Source organism: Ceratosolen solmsi, unplaced genomic scaffold, assembly GCF_000503995.2.
Source record: "Ceratosolen solmsi marchali unplaced genomic scaffold, CerSol_1.0 scaffold10, whole genome shotgun sequence".
Taxonomy (NCBI): Eukaryota; Metazoa; Arthropoda; class Insecta; order Hymenoptera; family Agaonidae; genus Ceratosolen; species Ceratosolen solmsi.
The window spans coordinates 12,305,833-12,322,161 of NW_011948412.1; the positions used below are offsets into that span (position 1 = coordinate 12,305,833).

The 16,329-nt window shown below is 32.2% G+C and overlaps 2 protein-coding genes across 2 annotated transcripts; one reads left to right on the forward strand and one right to left on the reverse strand.

Moving 5' to 3' along the window:
- Positions 1 to 80: 80 nt before the first annotated feature.
- LOC105359693 (carboxypeptidase B) lies at positions 81 to 8,852 on the reverse strand. The gene is made up of 6 exons (XM_011496342.1): positions 8,600 to 8,852; positions 6,464 to 6,658; positions 3,436 to 3,569; positions 2,840 to 3,015; positions 2,264 to 2,495; positions 81 to 865 (listed from the first exon to the last, which is right to left on the reverse strand). Exons 1-6 carry the CDS (start codon positions 8,814 to 8,816, stop codon positions 497 to 499), a joined length of 1,323 nt encoding a protein of 440 aa, XP_011494644.1. The 5' UTR covers positions 8,817 to 8,852; the 3' UTR covers positions 81 to 496.
- A 1,601-nt stretch (positions 8,853 to 10,453) lies between these two features.
- Positions 10,454 to 16,329, forward strand: LOC105359703 (peptidyl-prolyl cis-trans isomerase B). The gene is made up of 5 exons (XM_011496353.1): positions 10,454 to 10,586; positions 11,542 to 11,746; positions 12,179 to 12,381; positions 14,095 to 14,237; positions 16,119 to 16,329. Exons 1-5 carry the CDS (start codon positions 10,533 to 10,535, stop codon positions 16,213 to 16,215), a joined length of 702 nt encoding a protein of 233 aa, XP_011494655.1. The 5' UTR covers positions 10,454 to 10,532; the 3' UTR covers positions 16,216 to 16,329.

Consider the following 16,329-nt stretch of genomic DNA (forward strand, 5'->3'; position numbering starts at 1 on the left):
GCACGTACGAGCAATCGAATACTTTACAAGCACTCGCTTCCATATAACCATTATTTATTATCTATTATTTATTTAAGACCTCGTATATTGCAAGGAATTGCCGTATGCATGGAATTTTATATCGATAAAGCGCCAATAAATACATATAAGGCATCTGTACTTTGTTCGCTCGATTTTTCGCGTCTCCTGCAAATTTGCGCTAAAGGAATCATTATTTTCGATATTTCATCGTCGCCGGCATTGAGAATTATAAGTATCGTAACAGTATCTTTCGACTAATAGTAACGGCACTCTCAACCCACAATGGATTATCGAAATAAGCGAACGTCGGCTAAGATTAGTCTTACGCGCGATGAGATAACGGATCGGATTAACCACCTCTGGAATAAAATGTGGCGGGCCAACAATCGCTCCGACGATAAATAAATTTAAGGCCCCGAGGTCAAGGAAAGAATCCCGTGGCAAGTTTGGGGGTCGCAAGGTCGGGGTCGTAGGATCAGGCGGCGGGTGACTTGATGGTCCGTGTCATTACGAGGACAGCGGCGAGCGCCTCCTCGGCCGTGGGCTTGATGTACTTGGCCGGCAAGACGAAGCCACTCTGGCCCTTATCGCGCAGTTCCACCGTGTAAGTGTACTTAATCTTGAGGTGAGCCTTGGCCCAGTCGTCGGCACCACCCGAGGCCGCGTACAAGGTCGTCGCACTGTTTCCCACGATGTAGTGGCTGTTGGCCCCGCCGGCGACGCGCATCGCCTCGGCCATTCTCTTGCCCACGAGGTCCAGGTCCATGTAGTCGGGAGGCACACGCCGGTCGTAGCCCCATGGGTAGAGAATGTATTGGCCGTAGCTGTGGAATGTGAGATAAGCCTGTGGGGAAGAGTAAGCCAGTTGATTCGTTACGTACATTCTCTTTGCAGTCTGCCTCGCTCGACGTTCAGCTGCGTCGTCGACGATGCTGTTATTGTTATGGCTCGTCGTCCATTGCGTTTATTGACGTTTTATTGCGCGCGATGTGTATTTGAAAATTGAACGGTATATCGGAGGAGTGCCGTAAATGTGAAATGGATAAATCTTACGTTTATTATGGGGTCGCTGCAAGTTTTTGCACTTTAAAAGTGCATTCGCGTCACTTGTGAATGAAGAAATTTTCGCGTTAACGAAGCGTGAATTTAAGATTTAGAAGGTGATCTAGTTATAATTATGGAAAATATGATTACGGGGATAAATTAATAAGAAAGCAGACACATAACGGATTCGATAAGTGATTTCTAAAAGTAAGAGCTATCTCATTATGTATGTGCACCTGTGCGTGTTTTTTCTCACGATATCAGGCTAACGATGTTCAATCGCAAGACATGTAATTCGAATGCAATTGGCTGTAATTTATGAAACTCAATACTCACTAATGAGCCATCGAGTATGGCAATATTTAGGCCACTTTGACCATAAGATCATTTACATAAGAAATTTTTTTTGCGATACTGTTACCAAAAATACTTTCACGACATAAAGGAGCAAAATTTTTACACTAAAATGCTTATTACACAAATATATTATACTAATATTATGACATCATCATAATTATTATTATTACTATAATAATAATAATTATTGATATTATTATTTTTGTTGTTGTTGTTGTTGTTGTTGTTGTTGTTGTTGTTGTTGTTGTTGCTGTTATTGCTGTTATTCTTGTTATTTATCAACGACAGTAACAACCACGATGCTACTACCACCGGTACTACTACTACTACTACTGCTACTACATCTGCTACTACTAGTACCGTTAGCATTATTTGTCCTTATTATTATTTAATTCACGCAGAAATTTGACAACAGTCCATTTTTATAGTAATTAAAACATTTAATATAATACCACTAAAGTAATTAGTTTATAAAAAACAATATCGCGAATTGTATTTGATAATGTGCAATTTAGTATACCCTGCTTTAAATAAACTTATTTCTCCTTAATCAGTTTTTATAAAAAAATTTGTTTTCACATTGTCATTTACATGCTTCACTCGTACTAATTTCTGTGATTTAATTACTCAACTTTAAATTCATTGAAGTACAGAGTTCCTATATCTTACTATTAGATAATTTCCTTTATGTGTGCCGTATTATCAGTTTTATTTTATCCCTACAATACGCTATAATGTCACTGTTTGTGTTTTATTGCATTAACTTCAACTACATCTACAAGGATTGTGAAATATAAATAAAAGTAAGGAGAATTTCGTTGCAAAATACGTGTCACTGAACCTTAAAATTAGCGGCGCTCGTCTCGAAGAAGTTCTTAATGGCACGGGTCTCGGGCTCGGAGAAAGGTCCGGTCCCGGCGTATATTTCCCTGCATGGCTGCTTACTTGTTCCCAGGCCACCCCAACGATAGCCAAAATTACGGTTCAGGTCGATGCCAATGCAGGAGCCACCTTTTTCCAGATTACCACGATTCTTGCGCCAGAGTCGGTCGCCGCGAAACGTGTATTCGTATCTGCCAACATATAAGCACGTCGCCGCAGTGAGATAATGGCATTTGTCGATAAGCCCTCGCTCAACGATAGCTGAATTTTACGAAAATAGGCGCCCCTTGAAACTACAACGCGAGCAATATCTGCGTAATCATCGCGTAATTTAAAATATTAAAAAGCTTTGTGGATGGCAAAATTATCGGCGAACGCGTGTGTTTGAAACATACGGATTTAAGCCAAATGCGCCAACAATCGCGATAAAACCACAAGGAAATGGAACGTGAGCGATCATGAGATGCAATCATTGCTACGTAATCAAGCGAGCATTGAATAATAATCATTAATCATAGAAATGAAAACAAATTACCCATCGGGATTAACAACGGGTAGAATGTAATAGTCGGCCTCGAGCTGCTCGCTGTGCTCAACGAGATAATCGATAAGGTAAGTGACGACAGCCGGTGAAATCCACTCTCGGGCATGAATGCCCCCGTCGATCCAAAGTGCCGGAGCGTTATCCACTCCTTTGCTTATTCGAAGCACCTGCGCATTCCAGTTACAGTATATTACAATTATTACGTATGGGGCTAGAAGATGGGCTCTGTGGCTTTTAAGCTTGATTCGGTGCTTTAGCTCAACCTTGAATTTCACGCGACGTTCATGTCTGTGTATTTAGCACCTTGTTTACGCGTTTTAATCATTTTTTTTTCCAATCAACTTTACAGTTTAATGTTATTATCTCTCTCTCTCTCTCTCTCTCTCTCTCTCTCTCTCTCTCTCTCATTGATCTCAATTTTGTTAGTGAGCCATTTTCTATTATTTTTTTTTATTCTTATTTACATTTTGGAGAGATTTAAGCTTTGCCAAGATTTCGTATGTTAATATATATCGAGAAATATTATTATAAGCCCAAGGCTCGACTATTCTCGCTGTATTTTCTTATAATAGATAATTAAAACGTACTTTAAGAGGACGGCCCTCGACGGATTTACCGATAGTCATGACCGAACAAATGTCGGAATATGTATTGGCCAAGTAATCCAGATAGCCATGAATGTCGTCAAGTCGATGGTAACTCGTCCAATCCATTCGATGTCCTAAAAATCAGTTCTTTCGGCTTAACGGAGGAACCACCATTATTCCGATTAATATTTATTATCTAATTTACGCTTCGCATATTCAGCTGGTAATAATGAGTGAGTGATATTGAATCTTTGTCATTCTATACTCACATCCTTATAATAATTAATTATAAGAGATTTATATATATATATATATAAGATATGGATTTATGCATGGATCGTCAAGGTAGAAAAGAGTTACGAATATTATTGCCAAAAATTCTACTGTCAAACACTAGGAAATGTTGAAAATTCGAGGGATATTTATGCTCCTTCGTCTATATGCGTATATACGTATTGTCTAAGCCTCGCTATTCTTTGTATTTTCTACCTTGTAATCACCTTTCCATTCGATAATAACAATCGGCATTTCCATAGAAGAAAACAAAAAGTAATATATATACAAAATCCTAGACTCTCAAAGCAAGTAACTAACTACACGTACACCAATGACGTTTCTACAAAATTTAAATATAAGCCAGTAAAACACTATGAGTTTCATAAAATAAATCGACGACGTGTAAATACTTAACTGAATGTGCGAAGCGAAAAGTACCGAATTAGCAGCTCACCCTTTAATCGGTAGCCACGAACACCTTCACCCGCTAATGAATTAAATACGGAGAAACGAAGAGGATGAGGATAATAACGTAGAGGATTTTTTTTTTGAACACCATTCACAGTCTTTTTCCACCAAGCGTAGCGAGCTAAAACACCACTTTAGCTATCAATGCATTATTCATTAAGTTTCGCATAACTCTGATTATAATATAGAAAATATTATAATACAATTTTATTACCTTAATGTAGAAAATGGAAAATTATTGGGGGAGCAAAGATAAGTTATAATTCAGAGTTTACCTATGAAATTTTATTCTCAACTTTTACGTAACTTACACTTTGTTAGTTCTTTATTATTTAAAATAACGTCACATAGCCAAATAATTATTATCTAGTTGGCGAAACAATAAGCAAAAATTAAAATTATATATATATATATCATTTCACCGTTCCCTACATTTACATAATATTTTATCTATATTAATGCTTTATGCTAGTTGCAATCTATTTACTCTCATACTACTTTTCATTGATTAAATTTCATTACAAACGAATGATTGTCCGTGATCTTCCGTTTGGAAAGAAACTTGATTTCTTCATACAACATTATCCGTATGTTGTTAAGTATTTGTAAAAAAAAAAAAAAAAAAAAAAAAAAAAAAAAAAAAGAAAGAAAAAAAAACCTAATTTACTTTGCGCTGAAATTGATTTCCTCGGCTGGTCTTAGATGAAATATAGAGATGGTGTGAAACAATTCCATTTGATTTTGTAAAATCTGAGGGGTTACAGATAGGAGGCCTATGACTATTCATTCGTATTGGTGCTATTTGTAATAAATGATTAGATACTCGGACGATGAATTTGATTATTCCTTTCAAGGATCATTAAATTATCCATAAAATAGTAATGTAAATAATAATGTCATTCCATTTTAATAATTTCATAATATATAACTAGCTTATCTCTGTGCGCGCGCGCGTGTGTGCGTGTGTGTACGCGCGCATGTGTGCATGGGTAAAAATATTAAAATAAAAAATATATACATTGCATCAATTGCTTGTATCTAAGAATAAGAAATTTTAATAATGACAATATGTACACAGAATCTATGAGCAAACAAATAAAATTTGATTTAAACGACAATGAAAATTCAAATTATTATTCAATTAAGATAACGATTAAAATAATAGGTCAAGTTTATTAACATATTGCTTGAATTGCATTACAATAATTTTATAAATCATAATAATGATTTTTTAATTCATATATAACTACAATCCATTATGCTATTTCATGTTAATATTTACTTCAATTTCGTTTGAATAATAATTATAACAGTACGGTAAATCGTGAAATTCATGAAAACTCGATACACAATTAATGTACACGTCCTCTAATATTCTTTACTGATTAATCTGATATTTTCAAAAATTAATCATACGAATTAAGAAAGTGTTCGATAATGTTCCATTCAAAAGACACGTGACACTAAACAATCTATAATTATACGATATTTTTATTTTAAAAGCAACAGCGTAAACATTTATTTAGACATAAATTTTCTTCTCATTCACTCGATAAAATGCTAGCCTATATTAATTTAATCAACTGATAAAGTGGTAAGTGGGCTATTGGACTACATTCGAAGTTCAGCGACCATGAGCATATATCAAGCATATCAAGTAACTTTTCTCAGCATTAACTTGTATGTGAGTTAATTTCGTATTGTTTTTACATTCATTATTGTATAAACTTTCACCGAACACTTTGGCACAGCGTTTTATGTTAGTGAAATTTTTTTGCAGCAAGAGATAAAATTCAACTCTATAAAAATGAAATTATAAATTGCGTTTTTGAGGATTGTAATATATAATAATTGTTTGTTGAATAATGATAATTCTGACAATTATAGTTGAGCTTTGAACATATATATATATATATATATATATATATTATTCTACCATCACTTAATTGTTTCATTAATTGATTGAGTTCAAGTTGAATGATCCGAGATCGCTAAACTTTCAATAACTTATTTCTTAATTCTACCAATTAGAATAATTTGAAAAAAAAAATTTTTCTATCCAAATGACTTAGCATTTTACCAACATACTGTTTAATGAATATTCGTAATGGTTCGTAATGGTCGTAAATTAAATTAATTACAAAATTTTTCTAAATTTTGAAATTAGAATAGATGTTAGTGAAATAATAGTAATAATACGAAAAGTCAAATATAATACAGGAAAATTTACTTTAAATATAATGCGAATAAAATTGCAATAAACTTTCAAAGACGAATATCTTACCATTTCTGCCCTCGAGATCTTCAATTTCTTGTTGACTTTTTATCGGATTTTCAGAATTAATAGCCTGTTGGAGATCGGGAATTATGACATCATACTTAACATGTCTCTGACGCAGGAAACGGGAAACTCGTGGAATAACATCAGGAAGCACTAAAACGTCTATCGCAGTATCATTCCCCGTCCATAGTGATAAATCTGTAATCAAGGAGAAAAATATTATGAAAAATAAAAACTATGTCAGAAGTTACTTCCAAACGTATGCATTTAACAATTATAGGAATTTATCTAATTTATACATAATTCATGATTTTAGACTACTCAATAATAAGTAATAAATAATTCTCTAAATAAAATTTGTATTTCCAAAAATTGTGTGATTTAGAAACAATATTAAATGAAATTATAAATAAGATAATCCTTCGTAAATCGTTATAATAACGATTATGTAAATATGCTCAAAGAATCTTATTATAAAAGTATAAATTTTGACTATCCAACAGTTGGTGCAAAGAATGTCGAATTTTTTTCTCAGAAATTTTATGATTTGGTAAACCCGACAAGCTAACAATGCTTAATGTCAAAAAAAAAAAAAAAAAAAAAAAAAAAAAAAAAAAAATAAATAAAAATAAATAAAAATAAATAAATAAATAAAATTTTAAAAAGTCAAATAAGTTAAATGCATATAATCAATATATTTTTAATGTAAGGAAATAAATAGTAATATTTTAACTAAACGTATAAAAGAGCTTTTGCATACAAAATAAATGAGTTTGCAGCATTGATATGCGAGCTCCCACGCAAATCTAATCAAGCATATGGAAAAATGATTGATAATTATCTGTGAACGTTGTGAAGTAATTCGCACAGATAATATTAATTTGTAAAATTTTATAAATTATATACAGACGTTTTTTCTTCTTCTTCTTCTATTTTCGTGGTGTTTGTAATGCAAACGTATAGTTAATTATTAATGCAGTAAAATTTATTTGAGGACAATATAAGTAGGATACAATGATTGTATAATTAGTTTTATTGATGAAAACGAAGATTTAAAATACCAGAAATATCATTTTTAAAATAATAATTTCTTTAACTTAAAACGTATATGAATGTAATCGTCTTTATTGGAAGGAAATCCTTACAAAACAAAATTTTAAATATTTTTATAAATTAAATACCTCGTGAGTATTCAGACGAGAACTATTGTTTGTATCTTTAAGACTATTAGTGAATGAAATGAGATTTTTTCTTTTTTTTAATGGAATTAAAAACTTTGTAACTTTTTTAATATAGTTTTTTTTTTTTTTTTTTTTTTTTTTTTTTTTTTTTTTTTTTTTAAATATATACTCGGCTAGCTTCCATTAACTTATCAAATTATATTAAATAAATGCAATAAAATAGAATTATACAAATTCGTTTTTACATGAAATTCTTATAATAATTTCGAACGTTAAATTATTGTTAAATTGACTTATGAGCTCATCGAAATTTCTATTAAACGTATTAGCCATCTCTTAATAATCATTAAAATCCCATTAATATTTATCGAATATTATCATAAAAATACGTTAATATAATGTTTTGTTTTAACAGCTGAATATAAAGTAAAAGCATAAAGAATACGATTTGGACTACGAATTCTTTCAAATTGTAATTACTAATGTATATAATACACATATATAATATCCAAGTTTCATACTTACAAAAATTTATTCATTTATTATAATGAGCTCACAATTATCGATGATAATCATTTCATAAATAACATTGTGTAAAAATTATTTAGTAAGTGTATTATTAAGAGTGAGTTTGTAGGTTGTGAACTACAGATTAAACGTTTTTTGTATACCACGATTTTGTTTCATTACTTGCCGCAATATTTACAATTGTGCGCATTAAGTGGCTCATCCATGTCTGTTTAAGGCAATAATAAGATAGACTAGAAATATCGAGCACTCATTATTTGATAAACTCTATAGTTAATATTACACTTAATATTATTGTTAAGTTAATGGGAGTGGAGTTGGTAGTAGTTGCGAACGATCGAATGATCCTTTCCCTTAGCATTGTTCAGTGAAATGAGTTAACCATGTTCGCAAAGCTTATAGAGGCAGATGCCCAACGATAGATACGAACCTCCTCTTTCCTGCAAATAGCTCAGATAATCAGCCTTTTCATCAGCCTCGAGGACCCTCCAGAGCTGCGCGCCTTCGTACGTGACCGTCTCTTCGGGGATGTCCAGGGCTTTCGGGAGCGCATCCCCGGCGTCCCAGTCGACTTTGTGCCTTTCCAGGACGGAGCCGTGGGCAAAGTTCGTTATCATGAGGAGGAAGAATAATCCAGAGAAATCCATGCTTGCGTAGGGACGACTGACCTCGCGTTCGGACTCTCGCTCACCTTTTATAATATCCAAGCGAGCGCGAGACTAACGGGACCATCGCTTTCGGCCGCTTTAGTATTATGTGTACATAAACGCGCGCGCTTGTGTGCGTGTGTTTGTGTATGAGTACTTACGGATTCACGAAAGCGCGTGAGAGAAAATCAAGTTGGAGAGATGTCCGCGCTTGTTCTTATCCATTGCCATTTGGATGCGTAGATTTTAGCGCGGCGACTACTTGCGGTGTCTCTACTTTTTATCTTGGCAGCAATGGGCGTTCGAATTGATGAATCGGCGACAATCTGCTTTAGTTGTAAAAGACCGGATGATCGATAGAGAAGAAGATGTTGTCACACGAGCGTGAGATTCGGGATTCGCTTTGTCATGATAGCTGTTTATTTAAAGAAAAAAACAAAAATAAAAAAAAATAACAAAGAAAAATGGGGCCGATATCGATGTCAACGTATATATTAAGTTTCATTTTAACGTCTTTTCACCCATTGCGGCAAATCGATTGTCTTCACATATAGATTATCAACAAATTCATTTAGAAGGTTACGCAACCATTACAGGTGAAGCTTTTAGTTAATTATTCATACATATCATTCTGCGCCTGTGCATTTCAATTACTTATGATCATTAACTCACCAATAATAATAATAATAATAATAATAATAATAATGATAATAATAATGATAACTATTATTATATAATATAATGTTGTGTAATAGGGTAAAATTGGGTAGAGTAGTATAGTATAGAATGTATTGTTTAGAGTTTAATATAGTCTATTATTATATAATATAATGTTGTGTAATAGGGTAAAATTGGGTAGAGTAGTATAGTATAGAATGTATTGTTTAGAGTTTAATATAGTAGATGTATGTAGATTCTGCGTACAATTAAAATAATTAAAAAATACTACGGCTTGTAATGAGCTCCAACGTAATTAAAAGTTCTTTAAACTTCTTTAAATGTTGTCTATTATGTCGCTCGATACCGTTGACATTAATAAGATGACTGATACACATGTTCCCATAGGCGTGTAACTCGCGTGATCCATCAATGGTCATTAATTGCGCCAATGGTCGATGCTAGTCAGTCAGAGCCTCGCCGCTAACAACATTCATTGTCACGAGGAGAGCATTCGCAGTCCTTCTGAAAGCATAAATTATGAGTCGACGGCTGGTCTCCAGTCCGTTAACAATGCAATGCATTTACTAGCCCTTAGGAATCGGGGAACGAGAGCGCGGACTAACGAGCTGCAATCAGCATATTGGTGGAATTCGTCGCTTCGACGCTCCGACACAATTGGCGGCTCTCGGGAAGATCAGCATCCGTAATGGATGTGGATCCCGGAGCTTTGCGAAGACTAGACTAGATGAATCCGTGGCAACGCGCGACGATTGCGGCGGTGGTAGCGGCGGCGGTGGCAGCGGCGGCGTCGGCGGCGGCGGCGACGGCGGTGACGTCGAGAAAAAACGCGGACCCCGCCCTCGACGTTCGCAAGCCTCTGCGTCGTATTTTTGGTGTCGCTTTGACGACACGTGACCGCCTATTCGTCGTCCTCTTAGTCGTCGAGCGCCCGAGAGAGAGAGAGAGAGAGAGAGAGAGAGTAATTTGCCCCGGCGCGCACGGAGTTTACCTTACCAGCGGATATTTTCACAGGTGTACAGCGGTCGTGCGTTCATCATGAGGTGTCTCCTACTGACTGCACTCCTAATTGCCGCAGCCGATCGCGCTCAGGTAGGAAGAAATTTCGATCTCGTTGCGCTTGATGCTTTCCGTGAAAGTGGAATGATGGCGATGTACCGAAATGCCGCTCTGCCTATTTCATGCGACGTTACACCGAAAGCCTCGGCAAACCTCGTCGGGCAATAGAATCGCCGACGCATTAGCTTTAAATAAATAAAACTGAATATTATATTGGCGGTTGGGGGGGGGGTTTAAAGAGAGCGGACTGAGCCGTTTACATTGTAGTGATTGTGGTTATTGGTGAAGATGCTTAGAAAGTGTAATGAGGTTGAGCGGATATTTTGTCGATTGTCGAGGTATCGTGTGCGGTGATGATTTCTCAAGCGCTTAAAGTCTCGGTAAGAAATTAGAATAAAAAGGAGAGTCGTTGAAAGTAGAGTGATAATTGCGGTGGAAAATTGGCATGATAGCGCGGAATTGTCCAGCTATGTTCTTATGCGCACAAGGCTTTTAAGGCTTCGCCAGCGGATTTGCGAGAGTGTGTCGTCATGCCTTCTTACATTACAAGCACGAGAATAAATTTTGAAAGAAAGAGAATAATAATGGCAGCTGCTGCCGTTTCAAAGCGCTAATTTAAAAATGATCCGCTTTATATGATTACGCTGAGAATGTATTTTTATATAGTCAATCTGAATTATCGCATTGTGTTTAATGTATCGATGAAATTGAATGGTCATAATTTTGTATGGCGTATGTATTTAATTTTTATATAAGAAATAACTAAATTTAGTTCCAAAGTAAGGATGACGAAGTAATTTATCATGCATTCGATAATACCGATTTTTCAATAAATATTCAGTCATGTATGCCCTAATGCATTTAACAATTTATTAATTTCATCAACTAAAATAAAATATGGCCATCCGTCATTATTGTGTAATATTTGAAGTAGAAACTTGTACACTTTGAAAAATCAGTAGATTGATCGTTACTTTTTATATGTTAGGGCAATAGTTTTACGATAACTGATCAAGTGTACTTCGACATCATGATCGGCGACAATCCAGCTGGTCGAATAGTCATTGGATTATTCGGTGAAGATGCTCCAAAGACTGTTAAAAATTTTGTGACATTGGCCACCGAAGGTATCAAAGGCAGAACATACGCTGGATCGAATTTTCATAGAGTCATCAAAAAGTTCATGATTCAAGGTTTTTAACAATGTCTTTGCTATTTCACACTTTATTTAAACACGCTATCAAATATATATATATATATATATATATATATATATGTATCATTTAATATTTTTTATAATATAAAAAAAAAATATATATATATATATTAAATATATTTATATAATTAAACGAAAGAACATTCAAAAATGTTAACGAGTGATAACTGTCGTTTTAATTAAATTTTACTAATTAAAAAGAAAAAAGAAAAGATAAATGAAAATTTGTGGCTTTAGCAGGGAGAGGGAAGCCTTTCGATAATTTATGCAAATAAAAATCTTATAAGTATACGTCTGCATAGAAATGATTAAATTACTTTCCATATATGTAGAAGTATTTGTGTAGTTTGATAGAAGTCGATAAAATTCGATGCCGACGATATTTATGCAACAATTGCGATTATTTCAGGAGGTGACATTGAAAAAGGGGACGGTACTGGATCCATTAGTATCTACGGGAAATATTTCGACGATGAAAACTTTGAAATTAATCACACGGGTCCTGGGTTCATTAGCATGGCGAATGCTGGTAAAAATACGAATGGCTGTCAGTTTTTCATAACAACAATTGCAACCCCATGGCTGGACGGTCAGCACACAGTTTTCGGAAAGGTATTTTTAGAAATATATTTCCTGACGCGTTAAAGCAGCGAGCTTTGAAAGTCTTATATTTATACATTTAATATTGACTTTTATAAGCACAAGCCTATCGCTGCCGAGCAAATTCATTTACTAAATAATTTCAACTTAATCTATAGCAAATATTATTAATGGATAAATTATATTAGAATGTCATTCGCTACGAGATAAATTTTCTTGAAATTTTGGTTGTATGTATCACATTAATAATATAATTGCCAATGGCATTCTTTTGCTTATTACATTTATAAAACTTGCTTCATAAGCTAAATAATAAAAATTGCATGAAATATTATTAAATGTATTTTTCGATTAATTTATACGATACATCGCTTCCGTATAATCAAATATTTGGAGATTTTGCTCGTAAAGTATGGAGATTCAAAAAAAACCCTTTAAATTGAAATTTCCATAGACATTTTAATGTGAGCTTAAAATTTCATATTAGCTGCACTTATTAAAAAAAAAAAAATAAAATAATTTCTTCAAAGCAATCACTCAGTGCAATTATAGGCAAAATTTTTAATAAGATATTTGACATTTCACAAATACTTAGATACTTTATTTATTAGGAAATATTAAAGTTTCGTTTGACGAAATAATTTGCCCATTTCCTTTCAGTTTTGACATTTGTAGATCAGCAACAGTAAAGATATTTTCATTTGGATAATAAAAAATAAAATTACACTTAAAGTGCGCGCAAAGTATAAAATTGCTATTTTAGATTTACCGATGTTTAATCGCGAGAATATTTTAAAGTTAAATTTTTATGTAAAAAGTAGATGGGATCATTATGGATTCATAATTAAATCTGAATTCAGATATTTTCGAATTAGTTTTCGAATCAATATTTCGAATGGCCGATGTAATACAGCGGTTTTACGCTAAATTGCTTAATACTCTGTGACATCAATGTTTCAATTTATCTATTTGACCTATATCTATTGTTTTATATAATGGATAATAGGCATAGAGAGTGAAAAATATTATATTTAATATTTAAATTTCCTTTGTCGAACAATTGAAGTTATTGTACGCAAGCTTTTTATGTACAATTGATTAAACGAAACGGCTCCGTTACATCTATTTTACAAAGTTGAAATATTGGAATTATAACGTGCAATTCTACCGTATAAAAAATAGTACATGTCATTACGAGTATTTTCAGTCTTATTACATTTTTAGTATTTAGTCTCTTACATTCAAATATATACTCTTCTTATAAGTATATAAATAATAAAAGATTACAATATTTTTTGGCTAGTTTGAGTAAAAGAGACGGCATGCGATTGCCTCAACTCGACTTAAATTCAAAATCAAGCAACATAAAAGTTATTTTATAGAAACTTTATTTGTATTAGTATTGTCACAAAATCATACATATGTACTCAATATATTATAGTTTAACTCATCTTATTATAAAACATTATAAAAATAATATTAATCGACTTTACCAAAGCTCATAAATATGAAAAAAAATTGAGTAGAAATAATCAAATGTATATATTAATTAAAGAAATGAAAAAATCTGTAATAGCAAAGCGAGATGTAACGTAATTATTAACTTTATACAGAATTTTATATCATATGTACTGCAAAAGAACATTACATTTTTAGGAAGTGCATTTTAAATTTAATTTTTAAATTATTTACTAGATTCATGGAAAGTTTGCTTTAATATTTCAGGTTGTAGAGGGGCTAGATGTAATTTTCAAGATTGAGCAAACCAAAACGGATGTACATGATAAGCCTATTACACCAGTTTATATACTTGAGAGCGGAACAATTTCGACACCCTCGACATTTGTCGTTTCCGACGATCCTTATGAGTAAATTCTTTTTTACGCACCAAAAATCTTTTCTTTATGCTAAAGCTACTCGTGTGCATATATATATATATATAAATTGTGTGTGTGTGTGTGTGTGTGATTGTGCGTATGTGTGCGCGCGCGCGCGCGCGTGTGTGTATGATATGAAAACTATTTTGTAAAACGCATTATATTTATTGAAAGTATTAGCAGGGTTATTATCAGAACAAATCGAAATTATATACAAGTATAAAAAAATACGACGAATTGCACATATAATTATATACATTGTTATCCGAAATGAAATAATTTTTAAATTTTCACATTGAGCATTGGGAGTTTTCATTTATTATATATAGAAATATGATAATGCAATCATCTTATCCAATATGATTCATTTCATTTAGATAAATGATTTTTTAATAATATGTTAATTTAAAAGTATTTCTTAATAAGAGAAAGTACATAAATTATTAAACTTTCTTATTACTAGTAAAGAAAAAAAAATATAAGAGAAAAAAAACGTTAATTATATCAACACTTTTTACATGACATACTGAAATATCAGCATATCAGGTGGATATATAAACAATCGTTATTAATGCCATGTTAATGCCAAGTTAACGTAATTATAAATATAAATATATATTTTCTATTTCTACCTGACAATAACCTATATACAATCTTATAGATGTATTTGAGAATAAAAAAATAGGAAAAGACATAGAAGTTAATGGTTAATGAGTTACTGCATTACTGCATCAGTAGAGTGAATGTCAAGGACACAAAAGATACGCAAATTGCATTTAATGATTCACGAACGCTTAAATTTACTAGATTGTTATTTGACCTACATAGCATACCTATGTTAAACCTTCCCTCTTCAACGACAGCTTAATTTTGCGTAGAGTCGTATGTACTAGATGGAGATATGTTGATATGTTACGAGTTACCAACCGCAACAATTGTTTAGCTTATTTTGCCATTATTACTATTCTTAATAGGAATTCATAGTGCAGAATAATTCGAATCGCACAATATTAGGTTATGTTTTTCTCTCTTTAATCTGCTTGATAACACATTATTGAGTTTAAGAATTGTACGGTTTAAAAAAAAAAAAAAAAAAAAAAAAAAAAAAAAACTGGAGGATGTAAATGTAACATAAAAGTGATGGTTCGTTCTTCAAATTTTTGGTGATTACCAAACTATAATTCTTCTTGTAATGAAAATGATAATTAATGATAAAACATTTTTTTTTTATACATAAATTCTTTTTAACTTTCGTACTAATATAAATCTCCATACATACCGATATATATATATATATATATATATATATATATATATGTATATATATCGTTTGATTAGCATTAATAAAAATTTCGAAACATATTTACAGTCATTTTCAAATCTTATATAATTTATACGGTATTATCGTGTTACTGAATTTCATTAAAATTATTCTTTAATTGAAAAAATATTTTACTAATGTGCCAAAATCTTAAAATATACACTTTTATTTCGTTTATACAATCGAATTGAAATATTTTTAATAAATTTAAAATTATAAAAAAAATTACAGTTAATGTAACATTAATTCGAAATTAGGATAAATATATAGCTAGTTAATGCATACTTGAACGTATGAAAAAAGACTGATAAAATGTTTATTTTCGCCATTAACTGTACAAAGAATTATATAAAGTATTATTATATAGAGAATGTTATGTAAATATTGTAGAAGCTATTAATTTTGTTAGTTACAAATTCCAAATATAAATGTGTATTAATGGCTTAATAATTGTATTTTTTATCATTTGCATTGTAAACATTACGAAAGTTTTCTAATAAATATATCGCTTTCGTTCTTGTAAATTCAAATTACGTCTTCTATATTCACAGTTTATGGGCATGGCTGAAAGCAACTGCAATACCTTTAAGTTTTAGCTTCTCAGTTCTTGGTTTTTTCCATTGGATGCTGAAGCAATTGGATGTTTGAATGACAATATGATTTATTATTAATTAAAACCGTAAGTATATGTTTAAGCTTAATTGTGAATTAAAAATATGCACACCCATTGTATACAAAATATATCAAAATGTTAATAAAAAA